Source organism: Dermacentor andersoni, chromosome 2, assembly GCF_023375885.2.
Source record: "Dermacentor andersoni chromosome 2, qqDerAnde1_hic_scaffold, whole genome shotgun sequence".
NCBI lineage: Eukaryota > Metazoa > Arthropoda > Arachnida > Ixodida > Ixodidae > Dermacentor > Dermacentor andersoni.
In genome coordinates, this window is record NC_092815.1 from 69,865,159 (window position 1) to 69,889,299 (window position 24,141).

The following is a 24,141-nucleotide window of genomic DNA, read 5'->3' on the forward strand; positions in this document are numbered from 1 at the left end:
ATTCCATCAACTATGCTATTGCTTTCACTGGTCCTTGCCTTTTACAGCAGCTGTTCCATATGTCGCATCACAAAATGTCAAGGGGTCTAGCAATGCACTTTATGGAATGATATTTGCATCCATACCTCGACAAATGACAGGGCAGTGGCCAGCTGATTTCCTGAAGCATGGCAGACAAGGTAAGGGAAGATGTGCTTGAAGTTGGTCATTAGCAGGTCTCGACGGACCGACTTAATCTCTTTGGCAAATCCCTTCAACAGGCGAGAGCACACGGGCTCAGCTTGGAGAACCAGTGGGGGCAGCAGGAACCGAAGCATGCTCTGCAGGGAGTGCCAGAAATGTTCAATGCTGTTTTGCAATTACTCCAGCACTGCATGGGATTCTCTTTATTCTGAACTCTATCAAGCTGAGTTCCTTGATTGGCTGGAGCAGTTTGGTGGCCTTATTTTATCTACCGACAGACTCGGTGCAATAAGAGACAGAAAGATTAATGCAAACCATTTCATTTGTACACACAGGTTACCAGCAACTCTCGTGGTGCTCCGTCAACTAGCGGTTATCAGTGCTGAGCAGTCAATTGCTTCTGCCTTGCTAGGCTTTCACTTTGTTACTTTCCACAAGGAAAACATGATTAAACGAGCAACAATACAAGAAAGAAAAGCAGTATCAGACACTGATCAGTGTAGAGGTTAGAGTATGTAATCAGGTGCATTTCATTCTATAAACATAGATAACACAACTACTTTGTCTGCCCAGAAAGGTGCCCACAATAGTCCTTACATTCATCTTTACACACTGGTTTTCAGCTCATAGCACGAAACAGCTTCTCATGCGCAAAAACAGACTGTACAGATAAATATGGCAAGTTAAACAAGACAAAAGACGACAATACCCAATGCAAAACTTACAATGAGAAAGTTCCGAACATCAGTGGAGCCGAATATGCCAATCAGGTTGCCGAGGAATGCATTCACTGAGAAACCACGCTCATGGCACGCCTTGATCATGCTGTCAAACAGAAACTGCAAAGAGAAAAGAGAGTTGAACACAACTGACAGGAAGCACCTGTCACAAATACAAATACTATTTCCTTTTCGTTGTTACCACCAAACGAAAGGTACTAATGAGCGCTTGCTTCATCATGCATCAGTGAACAGAATGAAAAGAAAAACATCTTGCTAACCTTTCCCACGAGTGGTCGAAATTTCTTCAACAAGATGCTTGTGGTGGAACCTGTATGCTCCGCTAACTCTACAAGCTGCAATGAAAGACTCATGAATGATAGACTCATGACAATTAGATTTTGACAGAAGTAGCTGCTGGCAAAAAACTAAAGCTCCCCAGGACACATTTTAGCCTTTGCCATGCTAAAATGCAACTCTGTAATAGAGCCTAGCAAGCACTTAATAATTACACATATTTGGTACGCTAGACAGTCTCAATAACTTGTGCACTTTACTGACAGATGGCTCACACAACAAAAAGTATTCCTGGTCATGGAGCTACCACGGATTATGGTAAGGTTTGGTAACCGACTTCCCTACTAAGTTAGGCTGGCATGCTTGATGACAGCTGTGGCTATTGCTATAAAGGATAAAAAATCATGCAAATAGCCACAGATTCAGTAAAATGCAGCACCAGACTCATTCGCGACCTTTGTGGGACAGGGCATGCATACAAAATTATATTTCAGAAGAAGGCAGCAGATAGTGCACACAGCCCAGTTGTTTCCAAAGGCCGAAATTCACAACATGGTGCAAGTATCAAAACATGAAGGCCAAGAAGGATCTCGGCCCTTATGCTCAGTTTGAGTGCTTCCAGGATCTTCGTATATTTGTATGTCTGCTTGCTTATCCCCTGTTTGCTGGACATATTGATTCTACCTTCATTTAACACCATTACAAAGGTGCTCAACTGTTCATGGGCATCTACAGAAAGGTATGCGTGATTAATTACAGACTAAATGAGCAATTCGGTTAGATTAAAATAAATTCTAGGGTTTTACATGCCAATGCTATGGCCTGATTATGAGGCATGCAAGAGTGGAGGGGCTCCAGATTAATTTTGACCGCCTGGGGTTCTTGTAACATGCTCCCAATGCATGGTACACAAGTGTTTTTGCATTACGCTGCCATGGGAATGCGGCCGCTCCGACCAAGATCAACCCCGCGACCTCGAGCTCAGCAAAGCAGTGCCATAGCCACTGGGCCAATGAGCAACTGAGTGAAGCTCTCACCTGCTCCCGTGCAATGTCAGCAATGCCTGCTGTGCGGCACAGCAGGTGCTGCAGCAGGCATAGCAAAGCGAACGCCTGTGAGTCTTCATCCTTGGCGTCTTGTCCTATGCAGCCAACTGCCGTGAGCAATGTGTCCTGCAGGCGAGCATTTTCCGACTGCCAAGCATTGTTCAGAGTCTGCTTCAACCGTGACACAATGGTGTCACGGACACTGGGGTCGCCTCTCGACATCAGCACTTTAAGGGGCCGATTCCTGCAAGACATTGCAGCTCGTCTTTGCACTCTTTGCTCTTTACTTAAGGACTTCGCTACTTCAGATCAAGGGCATGAGGGAGTCTCAGCTGACGGAAGTGTGATCTTCCTCCCCTCCCCCACCCCCAAAAAAAGGGATGCCTTGCTGAATAAGTTCCAATTGCTAAACTAGGGGTGAGCAAATAGAAAATTTTGAGGCCGAATTGAATACGAATTGAATAATTCCCAAAGCACATCGAATCAAATTCAAATATTGAATACTTCTCGAATAATGAACATCCTTTTTACCTTTAATATAAACCAGCCCAGTAATTGCTACATTATTAATTTTCTATAATTACACAACAAATTACGAAGTACGCTTTATCAAAAGCTTAAATAGAGCATTATGTGTCCATTTCGGTGCCTATGTATGTTTTTGGCGTTCCTTCCTGTAACCTTTTTTTACTGCCGCCTTGTAGAGGGAGCTGCGGGCCCCTGTCATGCTGCCGTTTGTTCGTGCAGCTTTTACCTGCAGCCTCCTCCATATTTCTTGATGGGAAATAAAACATTATTATTATTATTATTATTATTATTATTATTATTATTATTATTATTATTATTATTATTATTATTATTATTATTATAACAAATAACCAAGTTACTTTGCTGCTTGCATGGCTGTGCATTATAAGAATTGTTTTAAATGGCAGCCTTATATAATCCCATTAGTGTGTCTGTATAACTTCAAAACTAGAAAAGAAATGACATTGACTTCAGCCACAGCAGAGCGATAAAAGCAGATATTTTCTAGTTCACTGCAAATGGTGCCACTCTTGCGTCAAATAATGTTGCTATCCAGCATATTCAGACTGAAGAGAGCACACCGTTGCAGCATCGATAAATAGTACCACACAACAGCAATTGCAGACTGTCATGTCATGAGCAATTTAAGTGCGAATGATTGCGGTTCAGCTGGAAAAGTCTGGCTCCCAGGGTGATTCTGCATGCTTGCGCATTTTCCCGCTTTCTATGTCCACTGTGACAGGCAGGGGTAAAATTCGCATTTTTCTATAGCTTCATCCTTCATTATGCAGAGCTGGCAATGTTAAGTACTCAAAAACTATTAGAAGAATATTCGCATTTTCGAATAGCGACTAATTGATTTGAGGATCATGTGGACTAGGCAAATATTCTATTTGTTATTCGATAGTTTCGAATATTCGCACATCTCTCGCTAAAACTAAACTAACAATGTTACAAGCACACTCACAGGAAGTTTAGCAATGTGCTAGCCGAAGTTCTGCACACCCGAGCGGGCATGCCAGCTGGTTATCAGTCAGAGCCATGACCAACCCGTTCATGTTGTTCATGCAGATTCTTCTATCCGCTGCGACAGCGATGACCGGCACCCTTCAAGATCCAACCGGCAGCGTCACCCCTGTACTCCCCCCTTTCTTTCCCTGTGGAGACCGCACAAACAGGCCGCTGCCACACCTGGATTCTTGGGCAAGTCTTCACCAGAAACCAGCACACTCAACTTCCATTCCACATGACTACGTAAACAACCTCCTGCCCCGGGGTACTTTCAGTGGGCACGTCAGCTGGTCATCCATCAGAGCCATGACCAACCCATTCATGTTGTTCATGCAGGTTAGTAACACATACTCTTCTGTCAAAACTTCTCACCGCTGTCTTGTCCAGCTGGCATGCCCTTCCAGTGTTAGTACTGTATGCATGTACGTGAAAAAATTTTCGCTCTCGTTACTGCTGCTTAGTGGGGATATTGAATCCAATCCTGGACCCATTACTGAACAGTTGCTGAGGGAACATCTCGATGGCCAAAAGAACATGCAGAAGCGATAAGATGCCATTGAGTCTAAACTTGAGACCATGGAAGCCATAGATGCCAAATATGCGTAACTCAGAGCACACTTCGAGAAGATGCAATGAACAATAGAGGATCTAGAAAAGAAACTAATCGATTGAGAAAATAGGAGCAGACGAAACAAGCTAATAGTTTTTGGCTTTAAAGAGGATGCGGACGAAACACCAAATTCCCTATTGACTACACTAAATCAAGAAGTATTTGTAAAGCATTTAGGTGTTCGAGTATCTTTCATCGAAAGATTGCACAAGATGGGCTTGTAAGCAAGCAAAGTAGCACCGTCCTGTCATTCTAAAGTATATAGACCACCGAGAAAAAACAAATGTGCTGAATAACTGCCACAAGCTCAAAGGGCTAACTATTTCGGGAGATTTTTCAGCAGTGACATGGCAGATAAGGAAGCACCATTGGGACAGCACAGCTAACGATAGGAAAGCAGGTATCAAATTAAGGCTTCAGTACGACAGGATAAAGGTTGACAATCAAACATATCGATGGGACAGCACACAGATGAAACCCGGCATTTTGCATCAAGAAAGCCCTAAATGACCGCAATGACCCTGTTCCTGTATTAAAAAATAAAAACAAGAGTTTCGGTGTCTAAACGTAAATGCCCTGAGCATAGTAAACAAAACCGCCGAATTAGAGAGCATCATAACTGCCCACAAATCCCATGTTTTAATAATACCAAAAACTTAGTTGCATAGTGATATCACCAACTCTGAAATAACCCCTCGCAGTTACAGAATTTACAGACATGACAGGGATTTCCGTGGTGACGACATTGCAATTCTCTTCCAAGAAATGTTGAGTGTTGCTAGGCTGCCTGATATTACAGAAATTGAATGCATTGTTGTGAAAATCTTTCTTAAGAAGTGCAATCTGATCATAGAAGGCTTCTATCGGCCTCCAAATAACCTTAATGATTTCTTGTGTGCCTATAGGAATAAGGGCTGCAGTATGCTACTTGCAGGTGATTTTAATGTTCCATCTGTAAACTGGAATAACGATTTCCCTGAGCTCCTCTCAAGTGCTTCTGAGCCTTTCGTAGGTATAGTAGTGCTCCACCTTTCACAGCTTGTCAAAGAAGCTACCCATATTCGAAACAATAAGCTATCAATTCTGGACCTTTTCTTTGCAAATGCTGCCTTTGTCAGCCGCAACCCGCAAATAATCAGGTTTTCGAAGGTGTATCAGACTACAAAATTGTGTACCTTACGTTGGAAGTGAATTATGCCCCGCAGACTGAAAAACAAGAAAGAATTGTCCCAGTTTTCTCGCATGCCAGTGATATTGATGTGTTGGACGCATTAGATAGCTCTTTTTCTGAATTTCATGCCATGTGTGAATCAAACGAACCTTCTACTGTTGAAATATGGGGCTACTTCAAGTTCCTGGTTCTGAAATGTATCTGTGACTTTGTACCTGTGAAGTGAAAGGTGCTGAGGAAGTGCAATCCTTGGGTAACAAAAGAAATAGTATGAATAGAACGGAAGCTGATAAAGGCAAGACAACAACATAAGCAATGCCCAATTGTTCCCACAAGCGAAGGTTTCTCGTCTTACGTACATTATTAGCTGATAAGATGAAAAAAAGCAAAAGGATACTACTAAATAATAACACTAAAAAATTTCCTTTTCTCATCCCCAGGAAAGTTTTGGCAGCAGTTATCGCCAAAAAAGAAAGTTGCACCCAAACTCTGCGTTGGTGATACCTTTTTAACCGACAGTGCCAAAATCACAGATGCACTCAACCAATACTTCTGCTCAGTGTTTCCATGTAATGACGGTATCAGCCCACAGTTCCCTAGCTGAGGAAAGTGTGTTAGCCCTTATGCTTAATCTCGATGCTAAAAAATTGCCCGGAGCAGATAGAATTCCGAATGAGTTTCTTTTCCAGTGCGCCGAGTGGTGTTCAAAGTATTTAACCCTAATATTCGAGAAATCACTGTCATGCACGGAAATCCCAGCCAATTGGAAGTACACAAAGGTCATCCCCAAACCAAAAACGATAAATCCGTCTCTCCTCACATCATACAGACCAATATCTTTACTCTGCACATGCGCAAAATCCATCAAACACATAATTTTTAAACGCATTTCCACCTTTATAAACGACAACGCAATAATCAACACAAGACAACATGGTTTTCGGCGAGGTTTTTCGACCGTAACTCAGCTCGTGGAAACGGTTCATAACTCAGCGACAGCTCTAGATAGACAAGGCCAAATTGACTTACTATTTCTCAATTTTGAAAAAGCATTCGATTGCATCTCTCCCTCCAAATTACTGCATAAACTAAAACCCATTTTAAAGAGTGACACCTTAGTTAACTGGATTGAAGCATACTTCTCATTATGGAAGCAACATGTTCAAGTCAAAGATGCAGCTTCGACACCCGAAACTGTAGACTGGCATTCCACAAGGATCAGTGTTAGATAAAGGTCAGTGTCAAGATAAAGACTTTTGCCGATGACAGCCTTTTGTATAACGAAATACGCAATTCAATTGATCAGGAAGTTTGAAACACCTCGCTGTCTATAATACAAATGTGGTGCTCAAAATGGCAGATGACCATTAATCCCAAAAAGACTGTTGCAATAACCATATCTCACAAAAAGAATCCCTTAACCTTTACTTATAGCATTAACAAAGGGTCTTTATCTGCCATGTCTACATACAAATACTTGGGAGTAATAATTACATCAGACCTTAGGTGGAACGAGCATGTAACATACATTTATAACGAAGCAATGAAGAAACTAGGCCTTTTAAGGCGATCGATAGGAAAGAATAGGAAACACTTCACCAGAAACAAAACTTTTAGCATAAAAAGCACTTATCTGACCCATTCTAGCGTACGCCACAATTTTCAGGGATCCATACACACAAACAAATATCACTAAAATTGAGGAAGTCCAAAGAAAATCAACTAGGTTTATTTTCAATTTGTACAGTTGGCGTACGTCCCCATCATCTCTTCTAGAAGCTGCAGAACTGGAAAACCTTGCCACAAGGCGTAACCGGGACAGAATCAAATTTTTCTACTTACTCTATAACTGTCAATTAGGAATAGATAAAACATCTTATATTCTACCAGTTAGCCACTGCTGCACGCGCTCTTATCACAACAAAAAGGTTAGACATTTTTCTTGCAGGACCAACACATTTAAAAATTCCTTTTTCCTACGCACGGTTTCCGAATGGAATGCATTACCCACCACAGTTGTTGACTGCCCAACAGTTTGATCATTTCTTTCTGCACTAGTGAATAAACGGTAGCGTTCATGCCCTGTCTATGCCCATCAAATCATGATGATGAAAAGATTTTTCTTGTGCAGTTCATTGTTCAGTGTCTGCTATCTCGATTGATATTTCTGTTGTGTTCCAAATACCCACTCCTGCCTAAGGCTTGGCAACAAAGTTGGCAGTACTTGTAAATAAAATAAATGTACAGGCAGGGTAAGAAGGCTATGGGATGCGAGATCTGAGAAAAAGCTGACTATTTCATGAATCTGGCAACGTAGACTGGATTTCGAGTGTGCTTCGTGTGCTAGTGTAATTGAAAAAAAAAAAGAACAGCGTTGCACTGTTTTAATGGCTGCAAGCATTCATATAACACATTCACAGCAGCAGAAGAAACATGCTGATTTGGAAAGTTGCTCATTTTTTGCTGTGCTAGCTGTGCATTTCTAGAAGAATTTTTTTTTTTTTAACCAGCTGGTCAATGAAACGGCAAAGCTTTAAGAACATGGCAATATGTAGCTACTGTGTTTCTTCTTTCTTTTTAACGATTAGGCGAGATTAAAATCAGCAAATCCTGGTGCTTTTCATTTATTGGCATGTCTGTATTCTGACATGTGGGGCCTATTGGAAGTTTTGAAACTGGTACAGCTGAAGAACTTGATTAAATGTTTGGAGTGTTACCGTCCCACAAACACAGCTATAACCAAAATCTATTCAATAGTTTTAGCAACCTTGTCATGACCAGATGCCTTACTTTACACATTTCAGTGTTTGCAATAGTGCTATTTATGAGTCAGCCCAAATCTGTGATCCTGAGTGTTTTTAAATGTTTAGCAAAAGAAAACGCTAAGAGAAAGAAGACTGTCCCAAAATGAAATAAAGCAGTACCAGAAAGTCAACCACACACCGAAACACTGACAAAAGTCAAAGCTTCATACTAGTGTACAGAATTCACCTTCGTTCCCCTGTGCTTCACTGCATAATTGATGTATGCAAAGAAAGCTATGCAGTCAAGTGTAACTACTTTATGTTTATGAACAATATCACAAGGCATAGATGATGACTCCCACAGAAGCACAGTTATCCGACCGTCTTTTTGCACAAGTAAGCAGCTAGCTTTGCCATGAAACTTGGACAGATTAAACGTCAACAGTAGGGCCACCACAGACATTTTCCATTGGCAACTGTCCTGAGCCACACACACAATAAATATTATATAAAGAAAACTCTCACGATAACTTGTGTAAAACAGACTGCACAGTTGTGATTGTGAAAGCAGAGTTGTTGGAGTGTCAAGTTCAGTGCTCGTCTTCAAAAAGATGTTACCAAAAATTTGTTCGTGTCTACAGTGTATAAATCTTATGAAAAGTCATCTAACAAAGATGCCCCCACAAACCTAACAATTCTTGTGGTAACAAAGAGTCATGCAATACAAGAAAGGAACTATTTCATTAGAAATTATTTTCTATGCTTTGTGCTCCCTTTATAATATCCTAAAACAGAACTGACAAAAATTTCATGCCCCACATTCCCTGTATTTTTTGGTAGTTGTAGAATCCATTTTTATGATACGAAGCCTCAATTCCTCAAGAGTGCGACAAACAATTACAGCACCTTTTATACAACCTATTCAATACTTATATCAGGCACAGCGTGGTTATGGACATGAAGCAGGAGACTATTCATGTCACTGAAAGCGGAGGTAGCACTCATGTGGTATCACAAACAACCTAACCTGCTTGCCAAGTGTGGTGTGTTGAAGGGAACGCAATGACCATGTCACTGAAAGCTGCCAAATCAGCCCTTCCAACTGTGCGCTTATCTCGGAAATAGAGGGGAGCATGCTGTCCCTTCCTATCCCATTGAGTGCTGAATGGAGTCAGCTTTTGGAAGCACGGCCATAGTGTGCCTGTGTGTACCAGTGGTGTCATACTATGAGACCACCATGACTGATTTCGGTGATGTGATGAGTCTCTTTTTTCACATCCAGAGCTGCACTACTCTTGGCGGCCATTTTGAACTGGTTGCACTAAAAGGCAACAATTATTTGTTGTGCTCTTGGGGAACTAAGGCTCCATAGTATAATTATTGGTTTTATGGCTATCTAATAAAGAAGTAAAAGTGAGACAAGAATTTTCTGTCGGTACACCACTAAATGGTGTGTAAATGAAGCTGAATAGCATATAAGAGGATAACTTCAAAATACAGCACAACAGCCATTACACTTTATTTTATGCCTGTGATTCACAACTCGTTCATCAGTTTAATCACACTTGTTATTATTTTAACAGATGCAGTTCAACAAACTGAACCAACACATAGCAATGTCAAAGTGGTCTCTATAGTTCATTATCACAGTAGAGGGCAATCAGCAATGTACATACCCAAACTTCATCCTGACAGTATAGTCAGCATCTTCCAAAAGGTCAAGCAGACTTGCAATCAGAGCATCATCCAAGTGCAGGTGGCAAAGGACACTTGGCAAGTGGGAAACCATGGCTGCACAAGTCAAGACAAAATGCATGCCCTCGGCTCACTGTGTTTCATATACACGAAAATCAACAACATGAGCGGTATAAAGGCTATGTACGATTCTCACCTTCCCTAATGGAACTGTGACTCGAGGTGCACAGCTTGATGATGCAATCACACATGTATTTGCTGTCACTCAAGGTAGCAATTAGTGACCGGCTTTCTGAGCAAAAAAACAAAGCATGACAAAGAGGGAATACATGTACTAAAAGCAAACAACTGTCACCCAAACAAGATTAGAGAGAGCAAAAGTTATTAATGACATACGCTTTATAGGGGCCATGACATGGTCGTCCAAATATTCTCAGTTTACCATTCTAACTGAGAGTAATGTGGCCAGTTAGGTTAAACAGCCAAAAATACTGGGCACTCAGAGCACATTTTAACCAGAGATTTCAATTTGGAGTCACTGCCTTTAAGCCCTTTCTAGAAATTCCGACTGATGTGGCATAGCTTCTGTGACGCCAAGAAGTGCGGGAGCACTGCTGAGTCGTCTGCTCCAAAATATTCTGAAACCACGTGAACACCATGCAGAGAGGCTGCATGCCCACCGCTGAGCAGCTTCTCCAGCAGAAGGCACTGTGCACGATTGGCTTGCCCTGTTAGTGAGCAACTGCTTCTGGATTGTTTTAACAGCACAATGTACTCACAATTCTCCCACTCTTGCAATAAAAACAGCGCAAACCAGAAAACACCTGCAAAAATTATCTCAGACTGACCGCCGAGAAGCACGTGCGAAAACAGAACCACACGTGTACCGCACACAAAGGTGGTACCCAAGGCGTGGTGACATTATGTGCTTCCGGCTCCTGCATTCATTTATGGCACTTGTAGCACACAAATGTATGGCCTCCAAGGTTAGCTTCTATTACTCCTGGGGAGCCATCACTAGAGGTCTCCTCGATTTGGCTGCACCTTTTGCACTAGTTCGTGCAGTGCAGCGCTAGTTCTTGAAGTGTGAGTGTAGCGCGACGCTAGCGCTTTCGGTGCAGCGGTCAAATCGAGGACAAAAGTGCAGAAACGTATAGGCCTTCGTCTGCTGCGACTGGGTGGCTGTGGCTTTTCTTTTGTTGGTGTGTTATTTTGTTGGTGTGTCATTATTCAGAAAGCATGACCAAGCGTGGTTTCCACACCTTTCTGAATCATATATGGCACAACGTTTCAAACGACTGACCGATGTGGTTTCACGCAAACTTAACGTCGAGGTAGCGGTAAGCTCGTGAAAATTAATACAAACGACTGTGACCTGAGGGAAAATCCCGGCCTTCAGTGCACTTAGCAGCAGTTGAACCCGGAAAGCGCCCTTAACAAGATGCTGCATACACATCCTGAAGAAAACTGGCGTCCGTGCTGCGTTACTAATAGCAGGCGCCGTCGATGCCATCTACCAACACCCGCATGGCCATGGAGCCGCATGTGTCGTCTGCTATCAAAAGCCTTGCACTACATGCACGAGAAAAGAACTTGCGGAGAGTCTAGTGTCGAAGTGTACATGAACTCGTGCAGCACGACGTCAAATCGAGTGACGAAGTACAGGTGGCGCTAGCTGCACTGGCAAATCGAGTGCTAGAGTGCTGCACCCCCTGAACTAGTGCAGAAAGTGCAGCCAAATCGAGGAGACCATAGGTGTGCAATTTGGACATCACCTGTTGACCCTACAGAATGCAATTCATTCCGTCACCTGTTAATGTTACCAGACTGTTGTACAATTTAACTGAAATAGCATGAAAAATTCAAATACAAATTTTCCATCGCACAGAACGTGCTTAAACTTTGCCTGCAGTATGGTTTAATATGCAATGCATAATTCGAGCTTAAAAATTTGGTGTCACAGTTTCTCTAAGGTTATTTTACGTAGAATATACTGCACATAACTCAGGTCAGCCCTAGCAAACGCAGATATTCAAAGCTTGTAAAGCAAATTTGTGCTTAAAAGGGACTGTTTTCTACAAATTTTACCTGCTTCACACGCAAAGCAGCATACAGCAATTGGCTGCTGCCAGTCATCTCCAACTTGAAAGCTAAGAAAAAAAGAAAAAGAAATTTTTAATGTATTTGTGAAAGAGCACAATTTGAATATGCAAGCATTGGCAAAAGCAGGTGCGTAATGAGCACGCACACAACAGAGCTGCAAGGAGAATACATGCCTTTTGGCCTTTCCCGACAAGACACAGCAGAGGTCCCGAATGCAGTCGACCCATGACAACAAATTTGGCTCGGGCGCTCTCTCGATGACTGAGCTAAAAGTGAACAATGTTAAATGATGATTCAATAGACAGAAGAAATTGAACAATGAAATAAGGGGACACAATAGGCAAATATAAAGTCAAATTAAAGTGATATATTAGTGGTCTAAGATGTCCAAAGCATCATTTATACTGAAAACACCACTTTCTTAAGCAAGTTTTTTCTGCTGTACCAAACCTCTGCACAGGGCAAGACAGATCTTTCTAAAGTTGAGAAGTTCAATCTATCAATCTGTATTAACTTGATATTTCTCAGCCATATCACTGGAACAAATGCATCCAGTCTATGAGAGACTATGCAAAAGCCCTTGGACTGCTTGCCTTACCAAGAAAATGCAGCCAAACAGAATATTTTAAAAGATCTGCTGCACTGAATATTGCGTAAATATGAAAGACAGGCACAAATGGTCCATCTAGTCTGAACACCGGCTCACTCACACTCACACATTACTTAAAGGTAGCAATTTGCAGCACAATTTGTTAAAACACCATGTCTCGATGCACTAATTCCCTGTTGTGTTCAGTATAAATTCCAAGTACCTTGTCTTCAGCAATGCGAAACAAAAAAGGAAGTAAATTTTCTCAGCAATTAAATGGTTGCGATGTCTTTCACTGTTATGGCACATGGCACGTGCAATGTTTCGGTGTAACAACAGATGGCACCACCGTTCTTCTTACTGAGACAATGACAACTCCATTCCCATATCACCATTGCTGATGCCTATACTCCCTTTCATACATAGCAGGCAACGCTAAAAAGGCGTCTTTCTCTCACTGCTTGCATTTCCAACAAAAAGATTATCATATATGAAAAAAAGATACGTACGTATAATGTAATTCGGCATAACATTAAATGTCTCACCTTTTTTGTGCGAAATATGATGCAATTTTCGCATCAAGAGAAGTCACAGGTCTAAACCTACCTGCAGTGAACGAGCAGAGTGACACCTTTCTACGACCGGCGGACACAGCACACCGTCAGCACTAATGGCCAAAACATAGTGTTCTGAATACAAGCAGCAGAAAAGTGCACAAATAGCAAGGGATTTGACATGAACTTCACATACACAAGTTTTAATGGTATTATGTAACGTAGTTAGTATTCTGTAGAAAGCGTCGCAGACCAAATACAACTGCACTGGGAAATGCATGGACAGAGATTTCAATGGCCGGACTACTTGTGCAGCTTCCTTAGCGTTGCCTGCTAAGTATGAGTACAGTTGTGATGTAACCTTCACAAAACACATCAGTACTGCCTGCAAACATGACACTACACAAAATATGCTGTGAATTGCTACCCCTGTGTAAAATCTGACTGCAGACAAGCCAGTGGTCTAGCCAGATGAGCCATTTATACGTCTCCTTCATTTATGCAACATTCATTACATTTCCTGTTAATTTCCAATAGCATTCACTGCACTAGTTAGGCCAAAATTACATTCCGGAGTTTTACGTGCCAAGACCATGATCTGGTTATGAGGCACCCCATAGAGAAGCACCACAGATTAATTTTGACCATCTGGGGTTCCTTAATATGCACCCAATGCACGGTACACAGGCATTTTTGCATTATTTCACCCTGATCTAAATGCGGCTGCCATGGCCGGGATTTGATCCCGCGATCTTGTGCTTAGTAGCGCAAGGCCAAAGCCACTAAGCAATCACAGTAGGCCAAGAATCAGTTGACAGAAACTGGAAGCCTTGACAGTGCCTAGCCAAGCCCCTGAAGAGGCCTATTTAGTGTGAAGTAGTCAAACCTGGTAACTCAGGGGCAACATGTATCACCTGATGGTATGAACCACAGCAGTGGATGCATTCCGCCGCAAGATGCAGTGGCACAACAGCCGTGCGGCGGCCCTCTGAACTTCGATCGATCCTGCAGTCTGGAAAACGCAAGGGCACCATCAGCACAGAAAGGGTTCAAACACAGCACTTCAAGATGCCACACACAAAGTTTTAATGTCTATTAATAGGCACACACATTACAAAATAAACAGGTTGCAGCATGCTGACTGTGAGTGCAGTCCAATTTACTTTACTCAAAACTTCACAGCACATCACATTCTTAAATGAACAACTATAGATGCCAGAAATTAATTTAAGTCAACGTTTGCATGCACCACCATTAGCATCTCAAGAACACACACGGTGACTTTGAATATGCATGCTCATTGCCTATTCCTAACTTTAATTAGATACCCATCATTTGTTGTGATGTTTTATTAAAATATATCAAACAAAAACATGCAAATGCTCCTTTTATCAGGCTTCATCACACTCTGTCAAATGAGTTCAAATTAACATAAGAGTGGAAAGCAACCGCAATTACACATAACACAAAGCACTCGTGACTAAGTTACATATTTACACAGCGCATAAACCTTTCATGACATATTATACATGATCAAATAAGTAACATTTCCACACAAGTGCTGTTCTTAAATTGTGCGTGATTAGAACATTCACGCTACCAGGGAGGATGCAGCTGAAGTGTACATACAAGTGCATGGCTCAGCAAGGGCTCCACGTTGAACGTTCCACGTGGCAGAAAACTGGCTACAGTTAGACTTGCACAAAGTAGATCGTCAGACCCTTCTCCTTCAAACTGAAGCTTTGTACCTGAAGACTCAAGGCCAGGCACCTTTCCCTGTAATGCAGATAGGTGCAAAAATTTGTAACATATGGTGGCGCTCAAAGCAACAAAACTAAAGCAATGGCAGAGCCTCAGATCAGAGCAAGGTTTCAACAAGTACTTCACACCCAGTGCAACAAATAAATGTTGTCAGTATAAATCATATGGGTGAGCCATGTTTCTTAGGAACAGTGCTACAAATGATACTTTCAGGTGCATGTAAGTATGCCTGCCCATTTGTTTGGAAAAGCAACATATTCAAACACTTCTGCCATTAAATGCAATTCTGAAATATCACTGCTTTGAAATATACCGTATTTATTATCATATAAATTTCACGTTGTATCAAAATCTCTTAAGGTGCTTTTTACCTCAGTACCAACTGGGTGCTGAATTACATCTCTTTGTAGGATAGTAAAGCAACCAAATATTTTAACTGTATGTACAAATGTCAATGTCTTTTACCACGGACTACTTTATCACCTTCTATCGCTGCTAGCTGCTGTCGGCCCTTATTACAGGAGCGAAGACCAAAAAACTATAGCCATTGTCATTTGCACAGCACTAAAGGGTTACAATTTGCCCCTACAAACTCGTACAATGCTTGGTTAATAATATCTATATCTTGGCCCCCTAACATGGCATTCTCTGCCACACTCGTTGCCCTCCTCTCTAGAGAAGACTTGCCTCAAACAGGCAAAATTAAATAAAATGAAATTATTAGGTTTAACATCCCAAAGCAACATGAGGACTATGAGAGAGGCTCTAGTGGAGAAGGAAGGACTCCACATTAATTTCAACCACTCGGGGTTCCTTTCCATGCGCCTAAATCCAAGTACACGAGCGCCTCATCATTCCGCCTCCATCAGAATGTGGCCACCATAGCTGGCAATCACACCTGCGACCTCACACTCAGCAACAGAATGCCACAGCCACTGAGTCGCCTATGCAGGTATGCCTTGTACAGCACACTACAAGTACCCACCGTGGGAATTCATCTCTAAAGGCCCACCAGGCCAATGGCCCGGCACTAAAGCAACAGAAGAAGCAAACTTACAAATCGGGTGTTCCATGCTACTGCAATGGCGGGAAAGAAGCTGAGGAGGTCACTTGCACTTGGTACTTCTGAAAGATGGTGTGTGAGGAAAGAGAAAAGCTATGTGGTGGAACGTCACTCAAAATTTACAGCAGATGGAGATATCAAATCCTCTTCCTTGTACCATAAAGCAGCTCAGAAACTAGGCTACATCTCCATTCATTATTAAAGACATCATCAAATGAAAGTGTTATTACTTTTCTGGGTAAATAAACATGATTACAGTCATGCTTACAACCTTAGAAAGTGCTACAGTAGCACACACCAAAAGGTCTCCTTGCAGTCGTTGTGTACTGAATATATCTTATGATAATTATGTAACCTTTGACATCAAAAACATAGGGCTAACAAATGAACTAATCTTGAAGGTTAGATGAAGTGGCTTTAGCAAAGACAGAGTGCAGGCAATATTTTTTTTTGTGCTGATGACAATTTTACAGGAACAGGCAAACACGAAACATTGCATGCAGTGCATGACACTATGCAGCACAGCAACACATATTTAGTTTAAGGTACATTAATTCGGTCATTCAAAAATAGTTAACAATGATCAACAATGTAATGCTGGTGACTTTGCAGAGATTCAATCAAGTGAAATGTCTAACTAATATCAGCCTTAAAGGAGTCTTACTGCAAGGATATTCTAAGCTAGAACTAGAATAAATAACCATGCACAAACATAGCAATCATGTGCGGTAGAACAGCTATGTCAGTTGTGATCCTGATTTACTGTACTAATTCCCAGTGATTCACTGCCCCAGCCACTGTTATTCTAATGTTTCAAAATTACTTGCATCTAAGATGAAATGCCAATAGACTGACAGATCATCATGCATAGGAACTCACACCTTACAAACAAAAATATCAATAAAGTGATGGCATTGCAATTAGGATAACATGCACAAAAGACCACTAGCTTAAAAGATGATGACAGTGGTAGTACTATATATAAACATATATAGCAAAAGTGCCTTTTCGCAATTTGTCACTGTACTGTTATAAACATAATGGGGAGAAAAAAATACATTAGGAAATGGAGGACTGTCTTTAAGATGTCTTTAAATGTCAGTCTGTCTTTAAAACATTGCGAGAAATAGGCAAAAACATTACAGAAAAGATCAAAGTATCTAAGCAAAGTTATATTTCTTTGCTTGGCACGAAGTTAAAAGGAAGCCCTAAAAAATTTTGGAAATCTGTGAAAGCGAATAGTAAGGAGATGACCACTATCCCTAATTTAGGAGTTGGTGAGAATCCCATGTACGACGATTACAAGAAGGCTTGCTGTCTGAATTCCTATTTTAAATCCGTCTTTTCTTCTGCTTACACCAACGACTTACATGAAGTACATGAAATGCCTTATGAGAGCATGCCTATGATTACTGTCACATACAATGGTGTCCTTAAGCTGCTTACTAATGTAAAGGCGAAAGCAGCTTGTGGTCCTGACTATATACCGTCTCATGTAATAGGAGCTTGTTTTGAAGTAACAGCCCATTTCCTAGTTGTGTTATTTAATAAATCATTGCACAGCAGTTCATTGCCTGCTCAGTGGAAGGTAGCTAATGTGGTTCCAAGTCATAAAGGCAGTCATAAAAATTCAGTGCAGAACTATAGGCCCACATCTCTGACGTGCTAAAGTTGTAATACAATTGAGCATATTATTTACTCTGCCGTAATGAAACATCTACATAACAATAAATTCTTTTCAAGTTCCCAACATGGGTTCAAGCCTGGATTGCCATGTATGATGCAACTTGTAGAGTTCCGCCATGATCTGTTTTTTTCTTATGTTTCAGGATTTCAAATTGACTAGATATTTTTCAATTTTAAGAAAGCTTTTGATACCGTTCCTCATGCTTTAGTAATACATAAGTTATCCTACCTTTCGATACACCCTACTATAATCAATTGGAATAATAGTTATTTAACTGGGCGCACTCAGCATGTTCTCGTCAATGGAGTTTCATCAACTCAAGTCACCATAACCTCAGGCATACCGCAAGGTTCAGTTCTGGGCCATTGTTATTTTTAATTTACATAAATGATATTGCGGAGGGCTTTGAATACAAAGTACATTTATATGCAGATGATTGTGTTGTTTATAGAAATGTGCAAAACATACGGAATGTCTCCAGCTTACAGAATGACCTTAACAGGATTCAAGCATGGTGAAAAAAATGAGACATATCCTTGAACAGTTCAAAATGTCAGTTCATGTCCTTTACCCGAAAACATCTGCTGGTAAGATCACGGTATAATTTGGATGGCCTTCCTCTTGAAAAAGTTCAGCATTATAAATATCTTGGTGTCTATTTTTCAGAAAACTGAGAAGTGGAATAAACATACTGAATATCTCGCTTTAAAGTCATCCAGAATACTTAACCTAATCAGACGAAATTTTTATCAGGCCCCTTTAAATGTAAAAGAACAACTTTACGTTACAAATGTACGTCCAACTCTGGAATACGTTAGTGAAGCGTGGGACTCTCAAACCTCGTACCTTGTTGAAAAACCTCGAACGAATTCAAAACCTTGCTGCCAGGTTTGTTTCTGGCAATTAGTATGACTTTCGCAGCAGTGTCTCAGTAATTAAAGAAAATCTAGGCTGGAAATCACTAGTGCATCGTCGTATGACTGCAAAACTGCAACTGTCCTTCTAGATATATTACTCTGGTGTCACCGGAATAGACAAAGGTCTGTGCATTTTGCCTCCCCACTTTGTCCCTCAGTGATGCGATCATGATTATAAAGTTCTTGAATTGCGCTGTCGCACTGAAGTTTTCCACAAGTCATTTTTCCCGCACACTTCATCTCTATGGAATAGGCTCCCTCAGAGCATTAATCAATGTAGAACCTGTCCCGAGTTTAAATCGTTCTTATTGTCAAATTTTACATAGCTGCATATTACCCTGTTCCACTTTTTTCACTTGTGTCTTGGTTTATGGTTTGCCTATTGCAATAACTTATCTTTTCACTTGACTGTTTTCTGGGTTGCCTTTGCCTATGTTTTCCTGCTGGTGTTAGTCTTACTCTTTTTTTTATCTGAGCTTTCTGCATATGTACATTTTCTTTCTGGAGTCAGTCCTTTCTGTACCAATGTATCTATGTAGTGGCCCCCTGCTACAATGCCCTTGTGGTGCTGCAGGTATTTGCACAAATAAATAAATAAAGAAAAGACTGACCTTTGACCTTTTACCATTACACTTAGGATAAGTTGTTAACGGTGCTATGGCATACCGTGCAGTTTTTTTCAGCACTCCTTACTGCCACCTTTACTACAAGACCAACATGAATATGTTCATGCAAAATTAAAGAGAAACCTAGTGCTGTTCTCCTAGTGCTGCCAAAGCTGAATGTGGAGACACATTGACAAAATGCTAAGCAGTATGTTCTCATTACCTTGACATCTCAGGAGGAGCACAAGGATGTGGAAAACGTTGCATAGCCGCTCATCATCCAAGCGACACTCGAGGCAGTCCTTGAGCAGAGCCAACACCATCCGCTCGCTGCTGACATTAAGCTGTACACGCATGGTTGCTTTCTCAGCTGCTATAGCTTTTGCTTCATTTTGTGAGTTGGAGCTGCGGGGGAACAGAAAGAAATATCCCATTTTCTGGACTAGTCCACAGACCATACATATTCAAAGGTTGAAATTTTGTGCGGTGTGGACTTTCGATGGATGTGGATTATACATGATTAGATCTTTTTTTAGATTATAGCCACACTTGAAAAATATTAGGCATGACTGCACCTGCAACCCCTTAACAGACAAAATCACACAGCTAAAGTAGCTACTCGATGAGCTTCACTGTGCACAAGAAAAATTTCCAGATGATTGGAAACTTCAGGTATGCAAGCAGGTAAGTGGATGTTTAGTTTCTGCAGACCGTGCAGTGAATGCAGACTATCTAAAGAGCTTACTTTAAGCCCAAATTTGTCCCTAGAGATTTTTCGCCAAGTGAGGACTATATACAGTAGAATTTTGTTATATGGAACCTCAAGAGACCCAAAAGATATTGCTACGTAGAATGACAATATGTAACAATATGTAGCTTTGTAACAATATGTTCCAATAAACACAAGTTCCGTTCACCGAGAAAGATGTACAGTGGTGCAGCACCTTATGTTATACTCCTTCTTAACCCTGTTGTCAAAAATGTTGAGTATTAAGTGAATGTAGCAGCTAGTTACAAAAAACAGAAAACGACAAGGCACTTAGAGCTTATTCTGTAACCAGTAAAGTCACCAATTGATAATTCGGACTCAGTTGGGATTGCCTAGAAGGCCAAATAAATGAATGCCCAAAAATAGTGGATTCGCCAAGAATTAAGTGACCTAATTATTCTCTAAGTGGAAATAAAAGAAACAGAAAAAAAAGAAATATTACTGACGATTACAATACTCCCAATGTGAAATTTGAGCGCAACTCTATAAGTGTTTTCATTTCGCGATATAATGGCTGGCGCGGACAATATGTCTAGTGTGGCACATTGCAAATAGAGCGAAGTGTTGCGCAACTGTCTCACTAATCTGGAGACTGAGAGGCAGCGTGTGGGTGACACGTGGGCAAGAGTCACAGCAGCTGCTGCCGACAGACCTCCCAGACGACGTGCACTACGCTTGCACCATCTCATAGCCATCGTTACCGGACTGCGCTTTTCTTCTCACGCTTTCGCCATAACCGCCTCCTCCTCCAATTTCACCCCTCGTCACCCCTCCTCCTGGTGGAGCAGGGGTGACGGGCAGTTCTGCTGCTGGACTTCTGTGCTGAGGCATCTACTCGCCAGCGGGTGAAGAAGCAAGACCAGCTTCCTCCACCCGATCCCTCACCCTTTAAGGCTGTGATAAATTTTTATACTACCAGTACATCACAGATAATCTAGTTGACAAACAGGGACTACATTCATGATTGATCATTTTCAAGAGATTACTTCCTGTGTGCATTGATTAGCAAAGCCACTCACAATATGTCCATCACTGCAATGAGGTGTCACTGCAATGAGGTGTCACAGTGGGAATCTTGTCAAACAAGGCGATCAATCACCCTGAGAGTGATTGATCAGGAACATAGTACCTGTAGTGCCAGCAGCATGAGTCTTTATTCTTTATTTTTCTTGCTATCTAATCCTTTCTTAATGAACTGACAGACTTTCAGAAAAGAAAGTTAAAAATATGAAATCATGAGGTTTAACATTCTGAAAGTGACCGATGGGTTAAAACTTATGAAGGATGCCATATCAGAGGGCTCCAGATCAATTTTGATCTCCTGGGGTTCTATAAAGCACACCTAAATCTGAGTTTTATTGCATTTTGCCCCCATTGAAATGTGGCCGCCACGACTGGGACTCAAACCCGTAACCTTGTGCTCAGCAGCAGAACGCCCTAGCGACTAAGCCACCGTGGCAGGTAGAAGAGCAATATGCCAGTCTAGTATGACCTTGTGCTAGTTTCATGAAACTTTAAAGTGAAGGCGTGCAGTAGGGTAAGCTAAAGAACTCTGACATGTATTTGTACAGTTGCCAAAAATGTGAGACAGAATGCCTTTAGTTCATGCCACTTCACAATGACAGCATGAGCTGAGGATGTCTACAGCACCTAGTGATGAAGAGGCTGCAGCTTGTGCAGCTGATAGCATGCTAGTGGACGTTGGCATGGCTCAACACCATGGACTCCACGGCCAACCAATTGAACGTCATGCCACATCATATCAGCGAGCACTGTCGTAGATGCGTAGAGCTACTGAACTCTTAGAATAGCAGCATGGGCTTGTTGGTTTTTCATCCTGGCGTTAACAGGATGAGTGCAAAAAAAGTGTGTGTTTCACATGATGTGCAATCACGTGTCTGTGACACGTGTGGGCAATGGTATAAGAAGCCGTGTTTCTTTCAAATAAACATTGTTGAAAGTCAGCGCTTGTGGTGTCATCTTCTCGTCTCGTGTCCTGTCTACGTTTTGCACTGTTAACACCAGTACTGAACTGTTGTGTCACAAAGTGATGAAACTTGTCCCCCAAATAGCCACAAATATCTTCATCTCACGCTGCCACTGCAGTCCTGACCCCAGTAATGGTAAATTACATGACATCATGCACGTGTCGTAAGATACAGCAAGGCACATTACACTCGATCAACATACTACAGTAGTGCAGCTTCTTCAGGTGCTGAAAGGTTGAGAACAAATCATGATTCACTGGAGGATCTGACATGTTCCTGTGACAATGACATTTGGCAGAGAGGTACAACAGGTGTTTGACATTTCCACTTATCACTCCATGAACACATTACCACTGCTTGAAGCAATTTTGGTAGAATGCAGCCACACGCAAAATGAACATGTGTAAACCAGAATTTACCTCAAAATCAGATTGAAACGATAACAGAATGATTAGATTTGGTCTCTTGTGTAGGTAGGTATGTTTACTGTGAATCACATCATGAGTGGCTCAAGCTAGCTGGTCAACATCATGGTTACTTTGTTTGTATAAAAAATGAAACACCTCCTCAATAAACCCACATCATTTTAGTTGGTGAATACTAGGCTAAGAGCTGAAATTCTTGCTGCTCATTGTTGACTTGGCGAATATATAGCCCTAGACATGAAAACAAACTAAAAGATATCTCACAGAGCAGAAGGTTGCAACAACTGAAGCACAGTTATTTGCAGAGCTTCTAAGCAGATGGCCACCCTCTTCAGGCTATCAAGGCCAGTGTCCTGTAAAAAAAAAAAAAAAAAAAAAAAAAAGGAAAGGAAGTAGGTTAAGTGAGTATGGGCTCAGTGCAGGACAGTATGTATTTTAATCTTGACATACGAAGAAACAGGTTCAGCAAGATACAAAAGCCCCTTAAGTTCTCGATAGCTGTGCCTCGCCGTTGCATCTCTGTTGTACAGAGTGGCCCACTGTAAAATGGGAGATGTGAACACACAGCACGTGCAAATCTCTCCCTCTGGCAAGTATGCAATCGCCCAATCACCCTGCGTTGTAGCCAATGACCTTTAGTGGGTGGAACTGGCACCTTTCTACACCTATGTGCAGCGCCTTGACAAAAGAGCCACACATTGAGGTGTTCCCTTTAACAGTAGAATTTGCTGTAGATGTTCATTACATGTGCATGTTCCTTCAAGTAAATTAATTAAAGCACTTAGAAGGTGACAACCAATGACTGGCACATCATGAAATCAAATGGTGCATGGTTTTTGGTAAAGGTAACCTGTTTGCTATTTAGCAAGTATAATTTACCATTTATTTCTTCATTTATTTCTTTTAAACAAGGTTAGATATGCCCAAACTAACTAATTTATGTAGAATCTTAGCAAAAAACCTTGAGAACCTTGAAAAATGTTGGACATACCCGTATATACAGGAGCCTGTCCAACTTGATTCCAACAAAACTGTCTCGTAGTGTCTTGGCAATGAGAGAGTGCCTGATCAAAAGTTTAAGAAAACATGGTTTACACAACAAATTTTACATTTTCAGACGGGCAGTGATGACTAACACATGTAGAGAACAAGCACATACCGCACATTTTCTTCGCCACCTTCCGATTTGGCAAGAGCTTTGCTGACTTCCATAGTCAGGACACCAACATAGGTTTTACTTGAAACCTACAGTAAATAGTGCATTTCAGAGGTAAATTACACAATAACGTAAACTATAGGTGAATTCCACTGGTCAATTTGGAGCAAGTTTTTTTTTCTCCAGGGCGAAGAACTTGTTTTCCATTGAGTTTATTCCGATCAGGCTCGCATCTTCCAATGGTGAATTCAGATCAACTTGATATGCTGCAACTTGTTCTGCTGCTGATAGAATGGAGAATTGTGTCTTCACTGGCAGATTTGGATTTGTGAAATGTGAGCATGATCTGAGCCAGATCTGAGTGTTCACTCAAAGGTTCAGGTATAGCTCCTCCAGAACAACCAGTGGAATCTGCCATATGACAGCTGAGCAAAACAAAAAGGAAATCTGCAAACAATGCGGCCTTAACATGATTTCAGGACGAAAAATATAACAGAGAAAGCTACGACAGTGCAGTAAA

The 24,141-nt window shown here is 41.3% G+C and overlaps 1 protein-coding gene across 1 annotated transcript in view; it reads right to left on the reverse strand.

The window, feature by feature from the left end:
- The window catches only part of mei-41 (ATR serine/threonine kinase meiotic 41), a 127,512-nt gene that overhangs the window by 87,269 nt on the left and 16,102 nt on the right, over positions 1-24,141 (reverse strand). The window contains exons 9-23 of the mRNA XM_050188850.3: positions 23,625-23,710; positions 23,457-23,529; positions 22,730-22,818; positions 19,507-19,688; positions 16,069-16,136; positions 14,880-15,026; positions 14,165-14,262; positions 12,281-12,373; positions 12,093-12,154; positions 10,201-10,296; positions 9,986-10,100; positions 2,237-2,489; positions 1,184-1,258; positions 909-1,022; positions 126-320 (exon numbers count right to left, since the gene is read on the reverse strand). Coding sequence (XP_050044807.1) covers positions 126-320; positions 909-1,022; positions 1,184-1,258; positions 2,237-2,489; positions 9,986-10,100; positions 10,201-10,296; positions 12,093-12,154; positions 12,281-12,373; positions 14,165-14,262; positions 14,880-15,026; positions 16,069-16,136; positions 19,507-19,688; positions 22,730-22,818; positions 23,457-23,529; positions 23,625-23,710 — 1,746 coding nt within the window. The remainder of the gene's footprint in view (positions 1-125; positions 321-908; positions 1,023-1,183; positions 1,259-2,236; positions 2,490-9,985; positions 10,101-10,200; positions 10,297-12,092; positions 12,155-12,280; positions 12,374-14,164; positions 14,263-14,879; positions 15,027-16,068; positions 16,137-19,506; positions 19,689-22,729; positions 22,819-23,456; positions 23,530-23,624; positions 23,711-24,141) is intronic.